General features: G+C 46.7%; 1 protein-coding gene across 3 annotated transcripts in view; it reads left to right on the top strand.

Moving 5' to 3' along the window:
- The first annotated feature begins 6633 nt into the window (after positions 1 to 6633).
- The window catches only part of Sema5b (semaphorin 5B), a 112920-nt gene continuing 101070 nt past the window's right edge, over positions 6634 to 18483 (top strand). For 2 of the 3 annotated variants that reach the window (XM_074073288.1, XM_020183408.2), the window contains exon 1: positions 6637 to 7334. In XM_074073288.1, the coding sequence (XP_073929389.1) occupies positions 6764 to 7334 (571 nt within the window). In that variant the 5' untranslated portion in view covers positions 6637 to 6763. Of the gene's footprint in view, positions 7335 to 18483 lie in introns of all 3 variants that reach the window. The other variant, XM_074073289.1, reaches the window with a different exon arrangement.

The following is an 18483-nucleotide window of genomic DNA, read 5'->3' as shown; positions in this document are numbered from 1 at the left end:
TGCATGCACCTCACATCCCCAAGAAGAGGATCATCCCTTAAGCATTGCTTATCCTCTATCTCTGTCCTCACTAGCCTCAGCACAGAACTCAGCAAATAACAGGATTGTGAAAGTTCTTATTTAATTGAAAGAAAGGAGCTTGCTCCCCAACCCCTTCCTGAAAATCAGGGCTTCTCAGCTCATATCTGAGGTCCCAGCTACTTGCAGCAACACTGGGATGTGGGGATGCATTAAGGGCACTTCCCATCCCCCTTCACTTCCCAGGTTGGGGCAGGGCAGTGCTAAGCCAGATTGGTAGGGGCAAAGCTCTGTCTACCAGGCCTTCCCTTATGCACTTGGCTCCCACACCCTTCCTGAGTACCATATTCCTTCGCTTATTCTTTCTCTCCTTCCCCATCTCAGTTTCCTATTCTGTGATCCAGTCTGTCTCTCAGGCTTCTCTCTCATTCACCAAAGGTAGATGAGTTTTCATAATTTTGGTTTTACTTCAATGTGCTGAGCAGTTGCTGTCACAACAGTCTCCTAACTGGTCTCCCTTGCTCCAGTACACCCGCCACCACCTATCTCTCTAACATTAGCCTCCTGCCCCAAACCACAGAGATTCCCCTTGCCTGGCCTGTAGGAGAAACCTAGCCCCCTTCTCTGGCATTCAGGGCCTCTTGAACATGGTCCTGCTTGTGGTCCAGCATCATCCTGCCTTGTGTCCCTCCGTGTGTCCAATAAATAACAATGCAATGAAGTCTTCTTCCCTGTGGATGGGGTCTAGGTGTGCCCAAGAGATCATTTGGAGGAGGGAATGTCCACGTTGCCATGCCTGCTCAGGTGCTGTTGATTTATGCGTCAACTTGTCTAGCTAAGACATTATACCAACCTCTCGTTTCCCCATCTCAAGGATGTGGGGCCATGGAACACCAGAGAAGAGACATTTTGATCCAGGCAAGGAGTCTTTCTGGACCTCTCAACTACTCCAGCAATTTTTTTACCCATTTAGGCAGGAGGCCATTCTTTCAGTTCCTCCTTATCACCTGGCCTGGCCTCTAAGCACAGGTTCCCCTTCTTGATTACAACCTGGGACCCTCTTCTTAATGGGTTGTCCCTCTCAAGGGACACTGTCTTAGGTGATCTCAGGCAACACCCACCCTGTCCCAGTCTTGTCCAGGTCTTCTGTGGTTTCACCCTGGTGCTGCTGTAGATAACTTTTGTGACCACACCTTGCATTCTTTCTGGAGCCTAAACATCCTGAGGGTGGCCCTTCCCCCACCCCCATCCCTCCCTGTCTTTGGCTGAGGGCTTCACTTGGCCCTTTGTCCTGCTCATCTGCCAGGAAGCCTGATGTCCCTGACCCAACCATGCCTCTGTCCTGGCTTCTGAGTGTCACACCTCTCCCACCCTTCACTTCCTCCTTATCCTCAGCTCAGGACAGCAGAAAAGAGGAAGGGAGAGAGGTGCTCGGGAAGGCCTGAGGGGAGATGTGACACTTCTGGGTGTCAGCCCAAGGGCAAGCTGCAAGCCAGCCTTCCTTCTCTCTCACTGCGTCTTCCATTTAGATGTGGAATCAGGGTATGAATTAAAACTAGAATTGTAACACAAAGAACAAAAACAACTCCAGGACAAGCACATGTGTTGGGGGTTGGGGGTGGGGTTCCTGTCCACTTTGGAGGCGTGGTGGATTTTCCAAGATAAATGTTTGCAACTTTGTGAGGGGGAATGTTGCTGTGTGGGTCCACAGACCCAGCAATTACTATATGTTGCACCATGAAATGCAACTTCTATCAAACAGGTTTTAAGGGCTGATACTTAATCAATTGGAGAGAACAACTTGATATAGAGAAATCTGAGTTCAAGTCTCAGCTCTAAAGATACCAATTGCATCACTGAGCCTCAGTTTTCCTATCTATAAAATGGGGGTGATAATAATTAATTCACAAAATCATTATTGTGAGCTTCTTTTAGCAAGTACACTTCTGTGGGCCGGGGTTATAGCAATGAACAAAGCAGGCAAAGAAATGTATGTTCTGGTAAGGGGAGAAAGACAGTAAGTATGTACAATGTCAGGTGGTGATCATGACAGGTGCTTGTCATTTTTATAAAGATGGTAATGTATTGCTGATGAACTAATATTTGAACAGAGACTGAAGTGAGAAAATGACCCATGAGGATGCTGGGTAGAAGAACTTTCCAGACAGAAAGAACATCAAGTGCAAAGGCCCTTAGGTGAGAGTTTCAAGTGTTGGAGAAACAGCAGAGGATGTGGCTGAAGGGAAGTGAGGAAGAGGAGAGTGGCAGGCAGTTCGTCTGAAAGGGCCCAGTAGGGTAGGTAAAGATGTGGCTTTTTCTCTAGAGAGCTGGACAGCAATAAGTTTTTGAGCAGAGGTATTGCAGGATCTGACTTAGGGAGGCTCTGTGTAGAGAACTGTCTGAAGTCACAAAGGTGGAAACAAGCAGAGCAAACATCAGGCGATAAGACGATGGTTTGAACTGAGGTGCTCATAGAGAAGGTAGTGAGAACTGGTCAGATTCTGAAAATATGTCAAAGGTAGAGACAACAGGATTTATTGATGGTTTACATGTAGCCTGTGGAGTGAATTTAAGACTTTGGCCTTGCTAGGTGCCAGTGGCTTACATGTGTAATCCTAGCCACTTGGGAGGCTGCGATCAGGAGGATCAAGGTTCAAGGATAGCCTAGGCAAATAGTTCGTGAGACCCTATCTCCAAAACAACCAGAGCAAAATGGACTGGAGGTATGGCTCAAGTGGTAGGGGTTCCTGCTTTGCAAGACTTTGGTCTTGAGGAATTCAAAGAATAAATTTTTTTATTTTGGTGTTGGCAATCTAACCCAAAGCCTCGTGCTTGCAATCTAACCCAAAGCCTCGTGCTTGCTAGGCAAGTGCTCTCTACCACTGAGTCACACCCCAGTCCTAGAAGAATAAAGTTTTTATTTACCAGAGTGGAGAAGTCTGAGGGAGGTGCTGGTTTGGGAAAGAAAGACAGAAGCTACCTGTGGGACATGTTAAGTGTATATGTTCACATGGGATGGGGAGGAGCAAGCAGCTGGTTATACACCCATGAACTTTCAGAGAGGTCAGAGATGCAGATTCAAACACCAGCTTAGAGATGATATTTATAGCCAGGTGACTGGACAAGATCATCTAGGGCTTCAGTGTGGCTGTCTCCTTCACATGGGAGAGAAGGTCAGAGATAGTGTACGGAAGCTGCTTTTATAAACTGTCAAGTGCTGCATGCCTGGAAAGGACTAAATGCATAACTATGGCAAAGAGTATAATCCCAAGCAAGATTTAAAGTTATAGCAGGTGGAGTGAGGACCATAGAAAACTTGTGTAAGGAGGACCTTAGAAACCAACTAACCCACCCCTTTTATTGGCAGAGAGGCTAAGTGGCTTGTTCAAGGTCAGTAAGCTCACCGGTAGCTCTGCTGCCCTAGAACTCAGGAATCCTAACTGCTCATGTGGTGCTCTTTCAGCCCCATGACGCACCTGCTCGTGTTCACTGCTTCAGCTCTGTCTGAATCTGTTAACCAGGGCCAAGTAATTCTTCAAACACAAATCTAATTATATCGCTTGTGCTTTTACACATGCTATTTCCTCTGCCTGGAATACTCTGCTTTCTCCCACTTCTCTGTCTGGCGAATTCCTGCCCCATCTTTCATTCCTGGCTAGAATGGCCCTTTCCAGTGAAGACATCCTTGCCTTGCTTGGTAGAGGTAGCCATTGGCTCTCTGTGTGCCTGCAGAGTCCTCGTCTTGTAGCGGTTCTTCCATTTGCTGTGATTATGTCTGCCTTCCCTGCCTATCTATGTGGCTCTTCCTATGAACTCTCCACCTCACATAGTGAGTGACACTTAAATGTTTGGGAAGGAAGGAAGGAAGGAAGGAAGGTCTCTCACATAAGTTGGGAACAATGGCAGAGCTGTCATTCAGTGACACTTCAGTTCCTCTGACCTGAGTATGCTTTTGGTTCACAAAGGGACAGTGACTTCTGGGGTGGGAATTTGCTTTTTTTCTTTGTCATCCCCAGGCACAATGAGCAGGCAATTATGGGACCAGGAAACAATTTGGACATTGTAAGTGATTGCTGCCTTTTTGTTTTTAATTCTCTCTCACCTATCAGTATACGGACTGTTGTTTGCCTTTTGCTGCAAGGCAAGATTTGTGCTTGTGCTTGGGCTAGGCATAGGCGCGTGTATACACACACACACACACACACATGCACACACTGATGTCTCCTGGGAGGGGCTGTACTCTTGTATTTCTGAGGTAGCATGATTAGGATTACCCAGAAAATTCACTCAGGTAGGAGGGAGGAGATAACCTGTGCTCCCAGTTTTGTTACGCCTAAACATGAAAATTTGTACTTCTTAACCTTTTGGAACCTTAGTTCATGATAAGTTTGGGATTTCTAGGTCAAGAATAAATCCTAAGAACTCTTGCCCAGCTCTTATGTTCACTGCTCTTTAGCTTGTTTGTTTTGGATAATTCTGTATTAATTACTGTATTTACATTCTGCTTAATTAACAGTGTTTCGGTAGGTGGAGAATTGCTCCTAATAGAAGTAATTAGCATACAGGTTACTGCAAAGGTCTAAGGAAAGTGGCAGAAGCTGCTGGTGATGGAACAACACTCCAAATTTTGTTCCAAGCAAATGATTCAGATTCTTACCAGCCTGGGTTTGTCAAACATGGAGAGCATCCCTGGAATAGATGTTGAGCCAGAGTCGTGGAGAAACTGTCCCTTCCTGAGTATTGGGCTTCTGGAGCTCTCTTGTACTGAGAGCCCTTGAATAATCACTGGTAATCAATACAGTACAGTAGGATGCAATTAGGATGAATTAGCTCAGTGTTGCAAGCAGCCCTGCTTCTCAGTCCATCTCCTCTTTTTGGCTCCTCCTTCCCCTGAAGAGGAAGGTCTCCTTCCCAGCATCCCCAGGCCCAGGTGTCCTGTCTTCTCTTCCTGTGCCAATCCCCTCCCCCACTGATTCATAAGATGGAGAGAGCCAGGAAGGGGCACTAGGTTGTGGTGGGAAGGGAAGAAAGAGAAACCAACTGGAGCATAGTGGAAAGAGAGAAGGCTGGTAAGAGTGTATGTGAAGGATGGAGGAGATTTTGAATATCTTTCAAGAGAGCTCCTGTGGCTGACAGAACCACCTGGAAGGCATTATTTGTCTATTCTCCTATCCAGACAAATGAAAGCTCTTCTGCTCATTCCCCATGGAATATTATCACATTTTTGTTTTAATTAAAAGATGTCTCTATTGCATACATTTATATCTTTGCAATGTCAAAACCAATGCCCCTGGTCTGTAAGTAATGGGGATGGGTGTGCGGATGGGGGCAGTACTCAGAGAGTGGAAGGGGTCTAGATGGGGCATCAGGAGACCTGCTTATCCCAGCGTGGGACTCTGGAGAGTGACTTCTGCTCTCCAGACCTCTTTGCCCTTATCTGTAGCATGATAGGTTTGGCCTCCATAACTCTCCCAAATTGATTTCTACCCCAATATTAGATGGATGGGCTCTCTCAATAGTAGGCATGTGCAAACATGCCCACTTCCTTCCTTTTTTCCCCTCTTCTTTGCTCTCTCTCTTTATATTGAGAATGGGTTTCATCTTCGCAAATTCCTCTCTGTTCAGCAATCATGAGGTTCAGCATTTCTATTACCCTATAAAGTCTTTATCTTTGAGATTTTGCACTGTTTCTCTTTTTACAGCACCTCCTAAAGGCCTTTCTTGGATTCACAGCACATCCTTTCTGTCCTATCATCCTGTCCAAACTGTTCCTTGCCTTTGTTCCCAGGTGAGGGTGATAGGGAGAGAGTGTGTCTCTGGGATTCATACTGTCTCCACTTTCTGCTTTCTCTGGACTTTCCATTACGCAGAATTTTGTTAGGCAAAAGGCTTCACCTGGACTTTGTTCTAATTCTCCAATTTCTGGAATGTTTTCCCTCCCTCAATATATCTATTTTTATTTCACAGTTCTCTTTGATTATATCTTAGAATCACACTTTTCTGGGTTTACATTTTAGGTCCTTTGTCTTTCTCACTTGCATTTTCTTAGGTCACCTTTAAAAAAAATTTTTAAATACCTTTTTTTGTTCAGTAGAGGGCTCCCTTCCCATCCCTCCTACAGCCGGGCAGCTAGGATCTGAAGCTTTCTCCCACGACTGTCCCTCCCGCCTTCTAGCCATCAGAAACACTAGATCACTTAAACTTGTAAACAATTCCGCCTCTCTCCCTGTGATTGCGCTAAAGCTTCCATCCTCGGTGGAGAGCACTCCACCGCCTCCCCAATCAGTCATCCATTGGATGCCCTCCCAGTGTTCCTGATGCTATTTTACTCCCTGCATCCTTTGCTTGTTCCTCACCATTCTGTAGGGTTCATGTCACCAACCCCAGTTTACAGCTGAGGAAACTGAGCCTTGAAGAGGTTTTCTCAAGGTTGTACAACTTGCAAGACAAGTTCCAGTCCGACCCAGCAACCCAGCCTCACTCTCCGCTACTGGAGTATATAATAGACCGCTCCCGTTTTGTACACAGTCCTTTTTCCCTTCAAATTTACAATCAGGACGCTCGTTCCTAACAAACAGGGCTGGGGAATTGAGGGGCCCAGGGAGGGGTGGGGCGAGGGATTGGGGAGGTTGGAAGAGTTTCCTCAGGCTTCGAGAGTTAGAGTGGTTCGAGATGGGGGTGACCGAAGACCCGTAAGACGGGATGTGGCCAAAAGTGCCAAGTGATCGGGGACCTAGGTCCTAGAATGCTGACTGGGGTTGGGGTCATTCTGTCGACCCTCCCCGTAACACTCGCGTGGCAAGTCAGGGGCAGGAGTCTGGCAGAGGGAACATGGGGATGCTTGGCGCCCCCTCGCGCTCTGCGCCTCGGGGCTAGATGGTTAAGCGCCCGCCGCGGCAGGTCCTCTCCAACCCCCTCCTCCTTTATGCTCCCGCTCCCCTCCTTCTCTCCTCTCGCTCCCAACTCCTCCCCCACCGTCTCTCCCTCCCTCCTGCTCCCTCGGTCTCCTCCTCCCCGCTCTCTTCGGCGCGCCAGGTCTGGAGCTAGTTGGAGCGCGGGGGTTGATGCCAGAGCCCAGCTCCGCGGAGCCGGGCGGGTCGGCCGCGCATCCAGCTGCTGCAGAAAGAACCCGAGCGCAGCGGGCGCGGCCGGGGTCGGGACTGCACCGGAGCGCAGAGCCAAGGACCGGGGGCCTTTCTTGTGCGGCTGCCCCATTCCCAGACAGGTCGTCAACCTTCCTGTTCGCCACCGCAGCTCCGCGCCAGCCAGAGCCGAGGGCCGCCGGGAACCCGGGCACCTGTGCGTGCAGCCGGGAGGTGAGTCCTGGGAGCTCCGGGCGCTTTCTCTGCGCGGGCTGGGGTTGCAAGTTGCAAACTTCAGCAACTCGGGCGGATATAGGTGTGGAGGTCTGGGGGTGATCGCAAGTTGGAGGAAGGTTGGGGAAGCTGCAGGGAGTAGGAGAAGGGATCCCTGGGCTTCCGCGCCACCCGCTGCCACCTCGACTTGGTCGTCCTCGGCACTGCTGCGTTCCTACCACCAGCCCGCTCCGGGTTCCGGTTCTACTTGGTGTGATCCGCGCGTCTGGGCTGCAACCGCGATGGGGACCCAGGGCCCGGGGCCTGGAGGAGGGGACCCACGAGTGAAAGGCTAGGAGAGAGCGGGGCAGAGATTGGGCCGAGATGGAGGCTCAGAGAGAGCCGGCGAGTGACGGTGGTGGAGGGAGAGTGCGGACAGCTAGGCGCGTGGGAACGCGTGGTCCGCCCAGAGTGTGAAATCTCCCGCGCGGGGACATCCCCGCTCCTCCATCGCCGCCAATCTGGCCTACGCCTAGAATCTTCCCAGACCCCTCTAGCTTACCTCTCCCCTGGCTGGGCCCTGCGGAGACCAAACTGTCCTGCAGGCCCTGATGGAGCGGCGAGGGGGCCCCGCGCTCCGGCTTCGGCCCGCAAAGAGGGGCGCGGCGGCGGGAACCCGGGACGCGAACGGCGATTTCCTGATTTATTTTTCTCATGGTAATTTTTCTTTGTGGTTGGGGCTGCCCATTCACTTTCCGCTCACGTCGTGCGGGAGATCCAGTGCGGAGGGAGGGAGCGGGGGGCGCTCGGGCACAGGGAGTGATGGAGACAGGAAAGGGGATCGGGGACCCGAGCCGGGCGGCAGTCGAGAGCTAAGTGGTCTTAGGACCCGCGGAGGAAGAAGGCGAAGCTTGAGAGGACCAGCCGAACGCAGCTGGCTCCTTCGCCTACCGCAAACTTTAAACGAGGAGGACCACCTGAAGCGCCATTCTTCTCCCTCTCATCTCCCTACCCACGGCCTGGTCCTGGAGTCATTTCACCCCGCTGCGCCAGGCAGGAGTGGGCCCCAAGTTTAAAAGGGGAGAAGCACCGAGTTTGGAGGGGAGAGGTGGCTGCTGAACTCTGCCCCGACCCTTGCTGTTCTCGCCAGGCTTTTGGTGGTGAGGGGGGGATGAGAGCAGCCCACGCTGTGGGTACACACCTATTCGGCCAACCCAACCGGATTGGGGGATTAGGAGCTGGTTTATGTCTAGATCTCACCAAGATGCTATCTTTTCTGGCCATAATCCTCATTCCCCCATACCACCTCTAGCAAATCCAACCTTCTTTCTAAGTCCCATCTCCCACCCCCACCAAGGTGGCCCTCTTTCTGCTTCTCATTCTGCTGTGTTCCTATACTTCCATTTTCTTTTATCTTTTAGTCTGGCCTTTTTCATTCTTTCTTCTCCCTTACCCTCCTTGCCTTTCTTCTTGGCATTCAGAAATGCTCTCTAGCCTTTTCTGGTCTGGGATAGATGACCTTGAGGAAGGGGCAGAAGAAAACTTGAGCCTTAGAACTGAACGTCATAACTAGGGGAAAAGGGGAACAGATTGAGAAGCAGCTTGGAAGATACCACCCTGCTCCAAACCTAGGCTTCCAACAGAGGAGGTAAGGATAAAATATCAAAGAGAGAGTGAACTTGCCACTTGGTCACTCACAGGGCAGGGAGAACTGTTTTGGCCTGGGGGAGGGGGAGAGTAGACCACTTAGGAGGTGGGGATGCCTCTATTGCGCCAGGTCTGGAAAGATGAGTGTGTTGTATGTGTGTGTGTGTGTTCATAGCTCCTTTTTGCACCACTCTGAGCTACCACCACCAGTTTGGGAAAGAATGGCAGATCTTCCATGTCTTTTCTTTTTCTAGGGAGTAAATGCCAGAGTCTTCCTCCTTCAGAGCTGAGAACAGCTACCATTGTCACTGTGGGCCTCAAGCACTTTTTAAGCATCTACTATTTGCAATGCATTGTGTTAGGTGCTGGCAGATGCAGAGAGGTACAGGTCTGAGTCCCTGTCCAGAGTGGCTGTTAAATTCACCTCTTTGATTCCATGACACTTGAATGTGTGCTTGGGGAGGAGAATGTGAACAAGGGAACCCAATGAAGCAAGGGCTTGGTGCCAAATAATGACCTTCAGAGAGCCAGAAGAAGACTGGTTAAAGAAAGCTTGATGACTCAGGTGGGACAGAGCTGGACTTGTTGACTGAGTCCAGAGAGAGAGGGGCCAGCACCTTCTTCCCCACCAGCTACCTGTTAGTGAGATAGAAGAAGAGTCTGATGGGCAGGTGCTCCCTTACCAGGAGAGTTAGACTAGAAAGGCAGAGAAGTGGAGAAGTACAGCTTGGCTTTGAGGACTACCTCCTCCCCATTGGGATTGGAGGAACCCTATCTTGGGTTCCTGTCTTAGCACAAACCTCCTGGCTTATTTTTGAAAGCTCTTTCATTACTCACTTCTTATGGAGGCTCAAAGCTGGAAGAGGGCTTGAAGATTGTCTGTCAGGGGAGTACAAACTCAAATGCCCACAGAAGGGAGGCAGGTAACAATGTGTTGATCAGGCAATTAGAGTGGCCTGGTTGGTGACCAATGAGGTATTCAAAGTCAAACTGGCCAAATGAAATGGTCTGAATAAGGCCAATTTATACCCCTTGTGTCTCTATAGATCAAGAAATTAAAGTTCTAAGATGTGAGTACATCCACTTTGTTGTAGATGTTATTGTGTCTCCTACCTTGGGTATTGATCAGAATATCCTCAGTGTGGTCCTACCTCCAACCTGTTGGACCCTCAGCTTACCTCACTCTAAGGGCCCTCCAGGATTCTTCTGAGAGATGGTAAGTTCTTTAGGTCAGGGAGTCATCTTGTCTTGTATAAATCTGAGCACTTCACATTCATTGATACAAGGTTCCAGATGTAGGGCTAAGATTGGAACTCAAGTTTCCTGTCGGCCTGCCCACTAAGAATCCAGTGAGTATACAGAAGAGAAAAAAAAATCCAATCATGGCTTTGTGTTTCTCCTAATGTAGTAAAGTCTTGTTCAGGGATTGAATGAGAAAAGACTAGAAGTTCATATCAGGGATCCCAAGGAACAGCCAGAAAGTCTTGAGCCCTGAGTGTAGGCCAAAAAAGGAGAAGGGGATCAACAGGAGATGGGTAGAGAGATGGCAGACATTTATGGAAGATCATCCTGACAAGGCTGAAGGCTGCTGGATGGAGTATGTGTATTTGGGTAGAAGATGCTGTTGGGTCTAATTATTTGGAACATTGACCATGACACTCCTTAGTTTTGATTACCCTCCTGTATCTCACAAGGAAAATTGGTAAGATACAACCCAGATCACTACCAATCAGTCAATCAATTCACTACTTTATTTGAGGTGATAGAATGGACACAGAGGACAAAGGGACAAGATCCCTGGTTAGAAATGCACATCACCTTATTCCTATTGCCTTAAAGGACCCAGGGCTGAGTTCTGGTGCTGCACTACCCATGCCTCTGTTCCTCAAGTGCTAACTTTGTTATTGCATGGGTACAGGTAGATGGGACCAACAGAGGCAATAAATTTGTGGGTTCATTATTTACTGAACACCTACTATGTTGTCAGGCACTGTGCTAGGAGCATAGATACAATAGTAAGCCAGGCTTGACTTTGATCTTTCTGCATGGAGGTTAATCAACATGAATAGGAAAACACAATTACCTCCATGTCTGTGACAGAATTTACTGCTTTTGTGTGTGTGTGTGTGTGTGTGTGTTTTCCCTGTGGATTTGTCTGGGTGATTGACAGCTAATGTGAACTTCTTCAGAGGACTTGGGGAGAGGGCTGAGAGGGCTAGGATTCTACTTCCTTAGCTGGTCACCCAGGTCCAAGACCCCTCTGGGTACTTCAGATTTCCCATTTGTCAAGTGTGGCTAAGCACCTCCCTTATACCTGTGATATAGAAAAAGGCAAAGCCAGACATCTGGAGATCAGGGATGATGACTATTTGGAGGGAGTGTTGGTTATTTATACTTCAGAGTTTGAACTCCAGTGGATCCTAGGCTCATCCTTTGCATTATCCAGTCACCATAATCACGAGCCTGTCTTCATTTTTGGATGACAGTGTGTATATGTGTAACACTTATTTCTACCAAATGAGTTTTCTTTATATTCTAATCTTTGCATTTGAATTCAACCATAACTAAATTGGTCTTAAATATATGACTAGACAAACTTTGTTTCAAATGTATGACAACAGCCCAAACCAAGTGCCTCAACTAGTGGAATTCTATTGAATTGAGAAAATTGAGTCCTCCTTTTGAAGTTTGTATGGACAATACCTGAATTTCCACTGGCTTAATGCTCTTCTCCTCAAAATTCCTTCTTGGTAGCTTTGGTTTGATGACATCTGTGTAGCTGAGGAGCTGATTTTCTAATGGGCGATTTGGAAAGGGATCTTTGTGTATGCCATTTTCCAGCTCAGACAGATCTCCTCTAAGACTCTTCCTTCAAGAAATCCTCTTGCAACAGGCTTGAATGCTAGCAAGTGACAGGGAGAAGTTCTAGCTGGGAGCAGAGTTCTGAAAGGAAAAGGAGGAAAGGGAGCTGCATGTTCTGTGGCTCCGCCATGTCACTTCCCTTCCCTTCTGTTACAGCGTTTTGCTTTCCTGAGCATGAGCTATGCTAGCTAATCATTGCAGAATGCACACTTTAATCCTGACATGAGCAGGGGTTTGCTAGTAAGAAATTATTAGACATGATGGCTTGAGTGTGAAAAAAGAAAATGGTTTTCTGTCCAATTTGTTACTGGGCACATGGGGAACATAGGAGGAGAGACCCCTGGGCTGGAGACTGGACTTGGGGGCAGTTTGACCTTGGATGCACATGGACCGTTGGTCCACGTCTCTTCCTCTACTGTTTGGCTTGAAATCGACCTAAGCACATGAATGCTTTCCAGGCAATGCTGCAGGTGCTGTGTTCCACCATGACACTACTCTCATTGATATGCCTTTAATAGGGATGACTTAATCAGACTTGCACATGGAACTCATTTGAATTTGAAGCCTTGTCGATATTATCTGAATATCTTTGCATTTGAACCAGGAACATCTCTGACTGGCATCTTCTGTGATGGGAAAGGTTGGTTCTTGGAGGATGGCTGGTGACCATCTTTTCTGACCATCCCCTGAGGATCAAATTAAAGTAGATAGGTTTCAAGTACTGAGGAAAGAGGCTGGGTTAGCAATGAGGGAGGCTTCTGTCAAACCATGTGATTCTTCATCTGTAAAAATGAAGTGGACAGATGAACTCTAAAGTCCATTTCTGGCCCTCTAGTCACTGATCTCAAATAGAGGCTGCAGCTCTTGATTTTCCAGCAGTGGTTCATTTACTTTTTTTGTGGTTTCTTTATGAAGAATGGTTAGTCATAGGCCAGTTTTTAGTCCCTCTGTTAGTAAGGCACCTGACTGCTAGTCACTACATAAATCTTCAGAAAGTGCACTTTCCTTGTAGCCTCAGGCTGAGCCAAGCATCTTTTGGACGGTAACTGTGCTCACATTGAGGTATATGTGTGTCCGAATATGTGCATACACATAGATGGGATGTACTGCAAAGCCGTGCACTATGGTTTGATCATTGGATTCTCTGCAGACTGTTCCTCTGCCAAAGCTGACATGAGACTGCCAGGGAGGCAGCTTTAAGGAAAGGGCTTATAGAGTAGCAATTTAGATCCCTCCCCACCTGCCAGTCCCAGTGGTCTACCTGAGCCAAAGTTCCCTCCCTATGGCTGGGGTCATTGTCCTAAGGGCTTCCCAGGACCTCTGCTGTGTGGAGTACAAAAGAGCTGCAGTTGGCTCTTAATTATTCAGAGGTACGTGGATCCAGTGTTCAAAGCAGCCAACACAGGACTCCTCTTTCCTTTCTTTTGGTGCCTTGAGTAATTTTATATGTGGAGTGAGAAGCTGGGAGATCTTATCATTTAATACCAACTTTTGTTTCTAGCAGCCCGTTCCTGCTGCTTCTCTTCCCTCAAGGTGCCTGGGGGAAAGTAGGAGCCCAGAGAGAGAGAATGAGAGAGAGAGGAGTTGAGTAGAGAGGAGGAGAGAAGAGAGAGACCTCATCCATCCAAAGCAGACTGCTTCTTTTAGGTCCATATATTGCTTTGTTGGCTGGTATATGTTTTTACCCAAAAGCAGGACAGATGAAGAAAATCCTACATGCTCCTGCTTATGCAGGGTCAAGTCCCTGTAGGTTTCCCAGGATCCTGGTTTTCTTTCCTTCTCTCTTTTGTAGTGCCTGTAATTTCAATTTATGGAGTCAGATGGTACCCTGGGTCCCATCAGAAGTTATAAGTATAGAACAGTGTCCTTGCGACAAAAGCTCCCAAACAGGCCAAATCTAAGGCGCACTTTTGTTAATGTCCCCCAAGGCTAAGGGTATTTTTTCTGCATAAACTGGGTATCTCTGGGCACTGCTTCCTTTCAACATCTCTCCAGCTTCTAGAGTGAGACTTCTGTGCTGGGTTCAGTGTGGAGAGAAAGCTGACTGCTCAGGGTGGTGGCCTCAACTGTACCTCTGCATACAGGGAACGACGGCTTGGTCCAGCTCAACACCAAATTCACTGGTTCCATAACAATCACCTTTAAACATATACGTGACAGTCCCACTTTAGAGTTCAATTAAGTCAGAATCCCTTATGGTGGAGCCTGGGCACTGTTTTTGTTTTTGATTTTTTTTTTTCTCTTACAATTCTAATACGCAGCTCTGGTGAGAGCCACTGACCTAAATCTTCCCTAGGCTCTACCTGGCCTCCTGCCAATGGCATGCAGCATCTCCCAGCCCTCAGTCCTTCCAAATAGCCAGGTCCTTTCTCATTTGGTACCAGCTACAGCTCCTGGCAAGATCATAGCTACTGTTTGTGTACCTGTGTTCTGAATTTAATGACTTTTTATTGCAAACTGATTATGGGAGCTCTTTCCTAGTATAATTTTTTTTAGTCATTTTTTTCTTTAAAAGCATTTATACAAATACTTTATATCCATTTAATACTTTAGCGTATTTCCTTCTAGATATGTATATGACTAAATTATGATCATACTATCTGGGCTATTATGTAACCAGCCTTTTTCATTTAACAATATATTGTGATCATTTCCCCATATCTTTTTTTTATCTTTTTCTTTTTTTCTGGTACTAGGGCTTGAACTCCTGAGTTCAAGGCCCTGTCTTCACTTTGAGCCACTCCACCAGCCCCCTGCCTCCTTTATTTTGTGATGGATATTTTTGAGATAGGGTCTCATGAAGTATTTGCCTGTGCTGGCTTCAAACTGTGATCCTCCTGATCTCTGCCTCCTGAGTAGCTAGGATTGCAGGCGTGAGTCACCGGAGCGCGGCAATTTTCCCATTTCTTAAGGGTTCTTCTAAAATGGACTTTTTAATGGCTGCTTGTATTCCATCATAGGGATGTGCTGTAATTTATTTAACAAACTCTTTGTGATTGGACATTTAGATTGCAAGCCATTTTTCACTATTATAAATAATGCTGCACTGAACATCCTTGTACATAAATCTTTGTGCTGTTGATGATTATTTCCTCAGAACAGATTTCTTGAAGTGGAATATTTATTCTGCTTTTTAACATGGACCATTAAGACCATTTTTGACTGACTTCCTATAGCTAAAATAAGTTTTGGATTCAGAGCTGAAAAAGCAAATCATTTTCTCTGAACTCTGAGGCTTCCAGAAGACTCCTTTGCCCTCACTGAGTTAAGGTCAGAGTCCATTGACCTAGATTCATTCCTAGGTCAATTCCCCATTAGATTTGACCTTCAGAACTCTCAGTGTCTTCTGCCCTTGACCTCCAGCATCCTTTGTTCCTCTTTCACCCTCTCAGCCCCACTTTGCTCATCACACCTCCAGCCCTTGACTATCAGCACTCAGTCCCTTGAAACTTTATTCTATAATAATAGCTATTATTTATGGAGCTGTTCCCATGTACTAGGCAATGGGCTAAACTTTTTATGTGCCTCATCTCCTTTAATGCTCATGTGCCTTATGTACTTATATTATTTTTGTCTCCACTTTTCCCATGAGGAAATTAAAACCTTGAAAGATAAAACAATGTGCCCAAGGTCATACAACTGATGAGCAGTATAACTGGGATTTAAGCCCAGAGGCTACATAGTTAACTGCTGCATACACATTTCTCCATCCTCTTGGGTGACTTCTGGCTTGTGGAGTCAACAGACTGTTCACAAATGTTCTCACAGCACCCCATGGACGTATATTGTGTGTTTCTCCAGCAGAAGAGGGGCACTTCTCATATACAAATAGCAGGAGGAGGATGGTAGTCATCAATGTCCCTCTTTCCATTCTCTTTTTGTTTGTTTTTTGTTTTTGTTTTTGAGGCAAGGTCTTGCTATGTAGCCCAGGCTGGCCTTGATCTCATGATCCTCCTGCCTCAGCTTTCTAAGTTCTGGGATTATAGCTTTGAGCCACCACTCCTGGACCCCCTTTCCTTTTTACTTCCTTAATTGTATCTTTGCCCACCTTTTCCAAATAACCCATGATAGAAAACATTTCTTACATCCTCACTGCCCAGCTGAGAAGATCCCAGCATACCTTGTAACCGAGCAGGTCCAAGTTATGACATATCTCTGTTACAGCTTCCCCAGCGAGTCAGAAAAATTCAGATGCCATTTTCCTAGGATGGATTATAAAGCTGTCAGGGAAGCATACTACAGAAATGATGTGGGGATAGGCAGCCTGATTTTGTGGGAAGTCAACTACTGCTTAAAGTGCAGGACTGGATAGATTCTTGCATTCTTGCATCTTTAACATTGTCATGGCTGAGCAGGTCAAGAAATGGCAACCCAAACTGTCCTTCTGATTTGATTCTGACTGTGATCAAAAACTAGGTGGTGATGTGACAAAATGCTCAGATAAAAGAGAACACATCATTCTGTTGTTTACAATGTCCAAGAAAAGAAATGACATGCCCAGAGATCTTCCTTAGACTGTAGGAAGTTTGATTCGAGGAAGAATGGTCCTGTGATTAAGAATTCCAAGAGAAGATGGTTTGTGGCAGGTGAGCTTCTGAAAAATGAAGCTTCACATTTTTATCCATGACTTGATGAAGCTAGAGTAAGTGAGCTTATCAAATTTGTTGATGACAAGGCCGTGATGGGCAGCTTCTATAAAAGACAGAATACAGATTCAAAAATCATCTCAATAGACTGGAATGCTGGGTTTAAACTAAGATGAAATTTAACAGGGGCAGATGGAAAGTCGCATTTAGATTGCAGAAATTAATTACTCAAGTTCTTGAGGGGGCTGGGGACAGTGGCAGACCTGACTTGGCTGAGATCCTGAGAAAAATATCTAAGGAATTTAATTGTGCATAGGCATCACAGGAACCAACAAGGTGATGCGGCTGCTCAAAACACCATTTCAATGGCACTTAAGGAAATACAAGACCCAGGATGGATTCTCCTTTGTCATTCTGTGCTCATTTCTGGACATGGATTTCAGAGAGACCCTGGTCAACTCAAGGGTGGACAGTGGAGGGCATGTGGCATCAGATAGGGATTGGAAAACTCAGCCACAAAAGTTCTGGTGCACAGAGTTACTCTGTTTAGAGAGGGGGGAAAACCCTTGGGGTGATGGTCACAATGACCAACTTTAGAAGCAGCAGGACTATAGTAGAGAATCCATTAGCCTGGGGGAACCAGAGGACCCCTGATTGGAAAGTACTGGGAGCTGATTTATTTAGAATGTGCCAGATGCATTCTAGTGAAGGAAACTTCTATTCCAGGCACTGGCTGGCAGTCCTGCTGCCCAACATTTGCGGGAACTTCTGCCCCAGAAACAGATGACCACCTCAGCAATGTATCTACATGACTGTGAGGCTAGAGCACTCACTTCATTTCTGATTGCTCAAGAGCAGTGGTTCTCAAGGTGAGGGCCCTGGTCAGCAGTATCAGCACCTCTGAGAACTTGTTAGGAATGCACCAATTCTTAGGTCACACCCCAGACCTACTAAATCAGCAATCCTGGGTTAAGGCCTAGCACCTAGTGCTTTAAAAGCCTCCAGGTCATTCTGCTGTCCTACTGAAGTTGGAGACATTATTTTAAATCACAGTAGGTGGTTCTTTCTGTTGCTGGCTGCTCAGAATGCAATTCTTTGTTAGGGAAGCAGTGTAGAACCTCAAATGAGCAAATGAGCATGGACTTAGGGAATGAGGCAGACTTGGGTTCAAACTCAGGGTAGCTAATTTTTTTAAGAAACTGTAAAATGAAGGAGGGATGAATTTAAGGGAGAATGACAAGATGATATGAAGTAGCCAGGTTCCCATTACTGTAAAGAATATTTGAGATATTCAGCTTATAAAGAGAAAAGGTCGATTTTGGCTTATAATTTCAGAGGTTTCAGATCATGATCTGTTGGGTCCATTGCTTTTGGGCCTGTAGCAAGGCAATATATCATGGCAGCAGTGTGTGGCAAAACCATTCACCTTGTGGCCAAGACACAAGAAAGAAAAGATGAAAAGACCAGAATCCTACAATTCCCATAGAGCATGTCCCAATGACCTAAAGACCTCCCACTAGGCCCACCTCTTAAAGATTCCACCACATCCCAATAGTGCCTAATAGTGCCATGCTGGGTAACAAACCTTTAACACATGGGCCTTTGTGGGACATTCCAGATCTAAACTACAGCAGTAACTCATATAGATACATGCTCACTATTAGAATCCAGTCATCCTGGAAAGTTTCTTCTCTTTTTTGTGATACTGGGGCTTGAACTCAGGGTCTTCACTCCACCAGTCCTATTTTTGTGCCTGGGCTGGCTTTGAACCTCAATCCTCCTGATCTCTGCTTCCTGAGTAGCTAGGATTACAGTGTGAGCCACTGCTGCCTGACAGAAAGTTTCTTCTTATTGGCATCACAATTGCTTGTCCTACAGAATACTGTCATCCCAGTGGTCTCTCTTGAAGCCCCTTATAGAAGCCCAGACTCAGGCTTCTCTGTGTCCCCTCACAGCACATACCAGTATGAGGTTCCCTCAAGTTAGGTTAACTTTGCTTTTTGAAGTACTGGGGATTGAACCTAGGACCTTATGTATGTAGGCAAACTTTACTACTGAGCTATATCCCTAGTCCC

Source organism: Castor canadensis, chromosome 5, assembly GCF_047511655.1.
Source record: "Castor canadensis chromosome 5, mCasCan1.hap1v2, whole genome shotgun sequence".
Lineage (NCBI taxonomy): Eukaryota > Metazoa > Chordata > Mammalia > Rodentia > Castoridae > Castor > Castor canadensis.
This window is presented reverse-complemented; position numbering and strand designations above follow the sequence as displayed.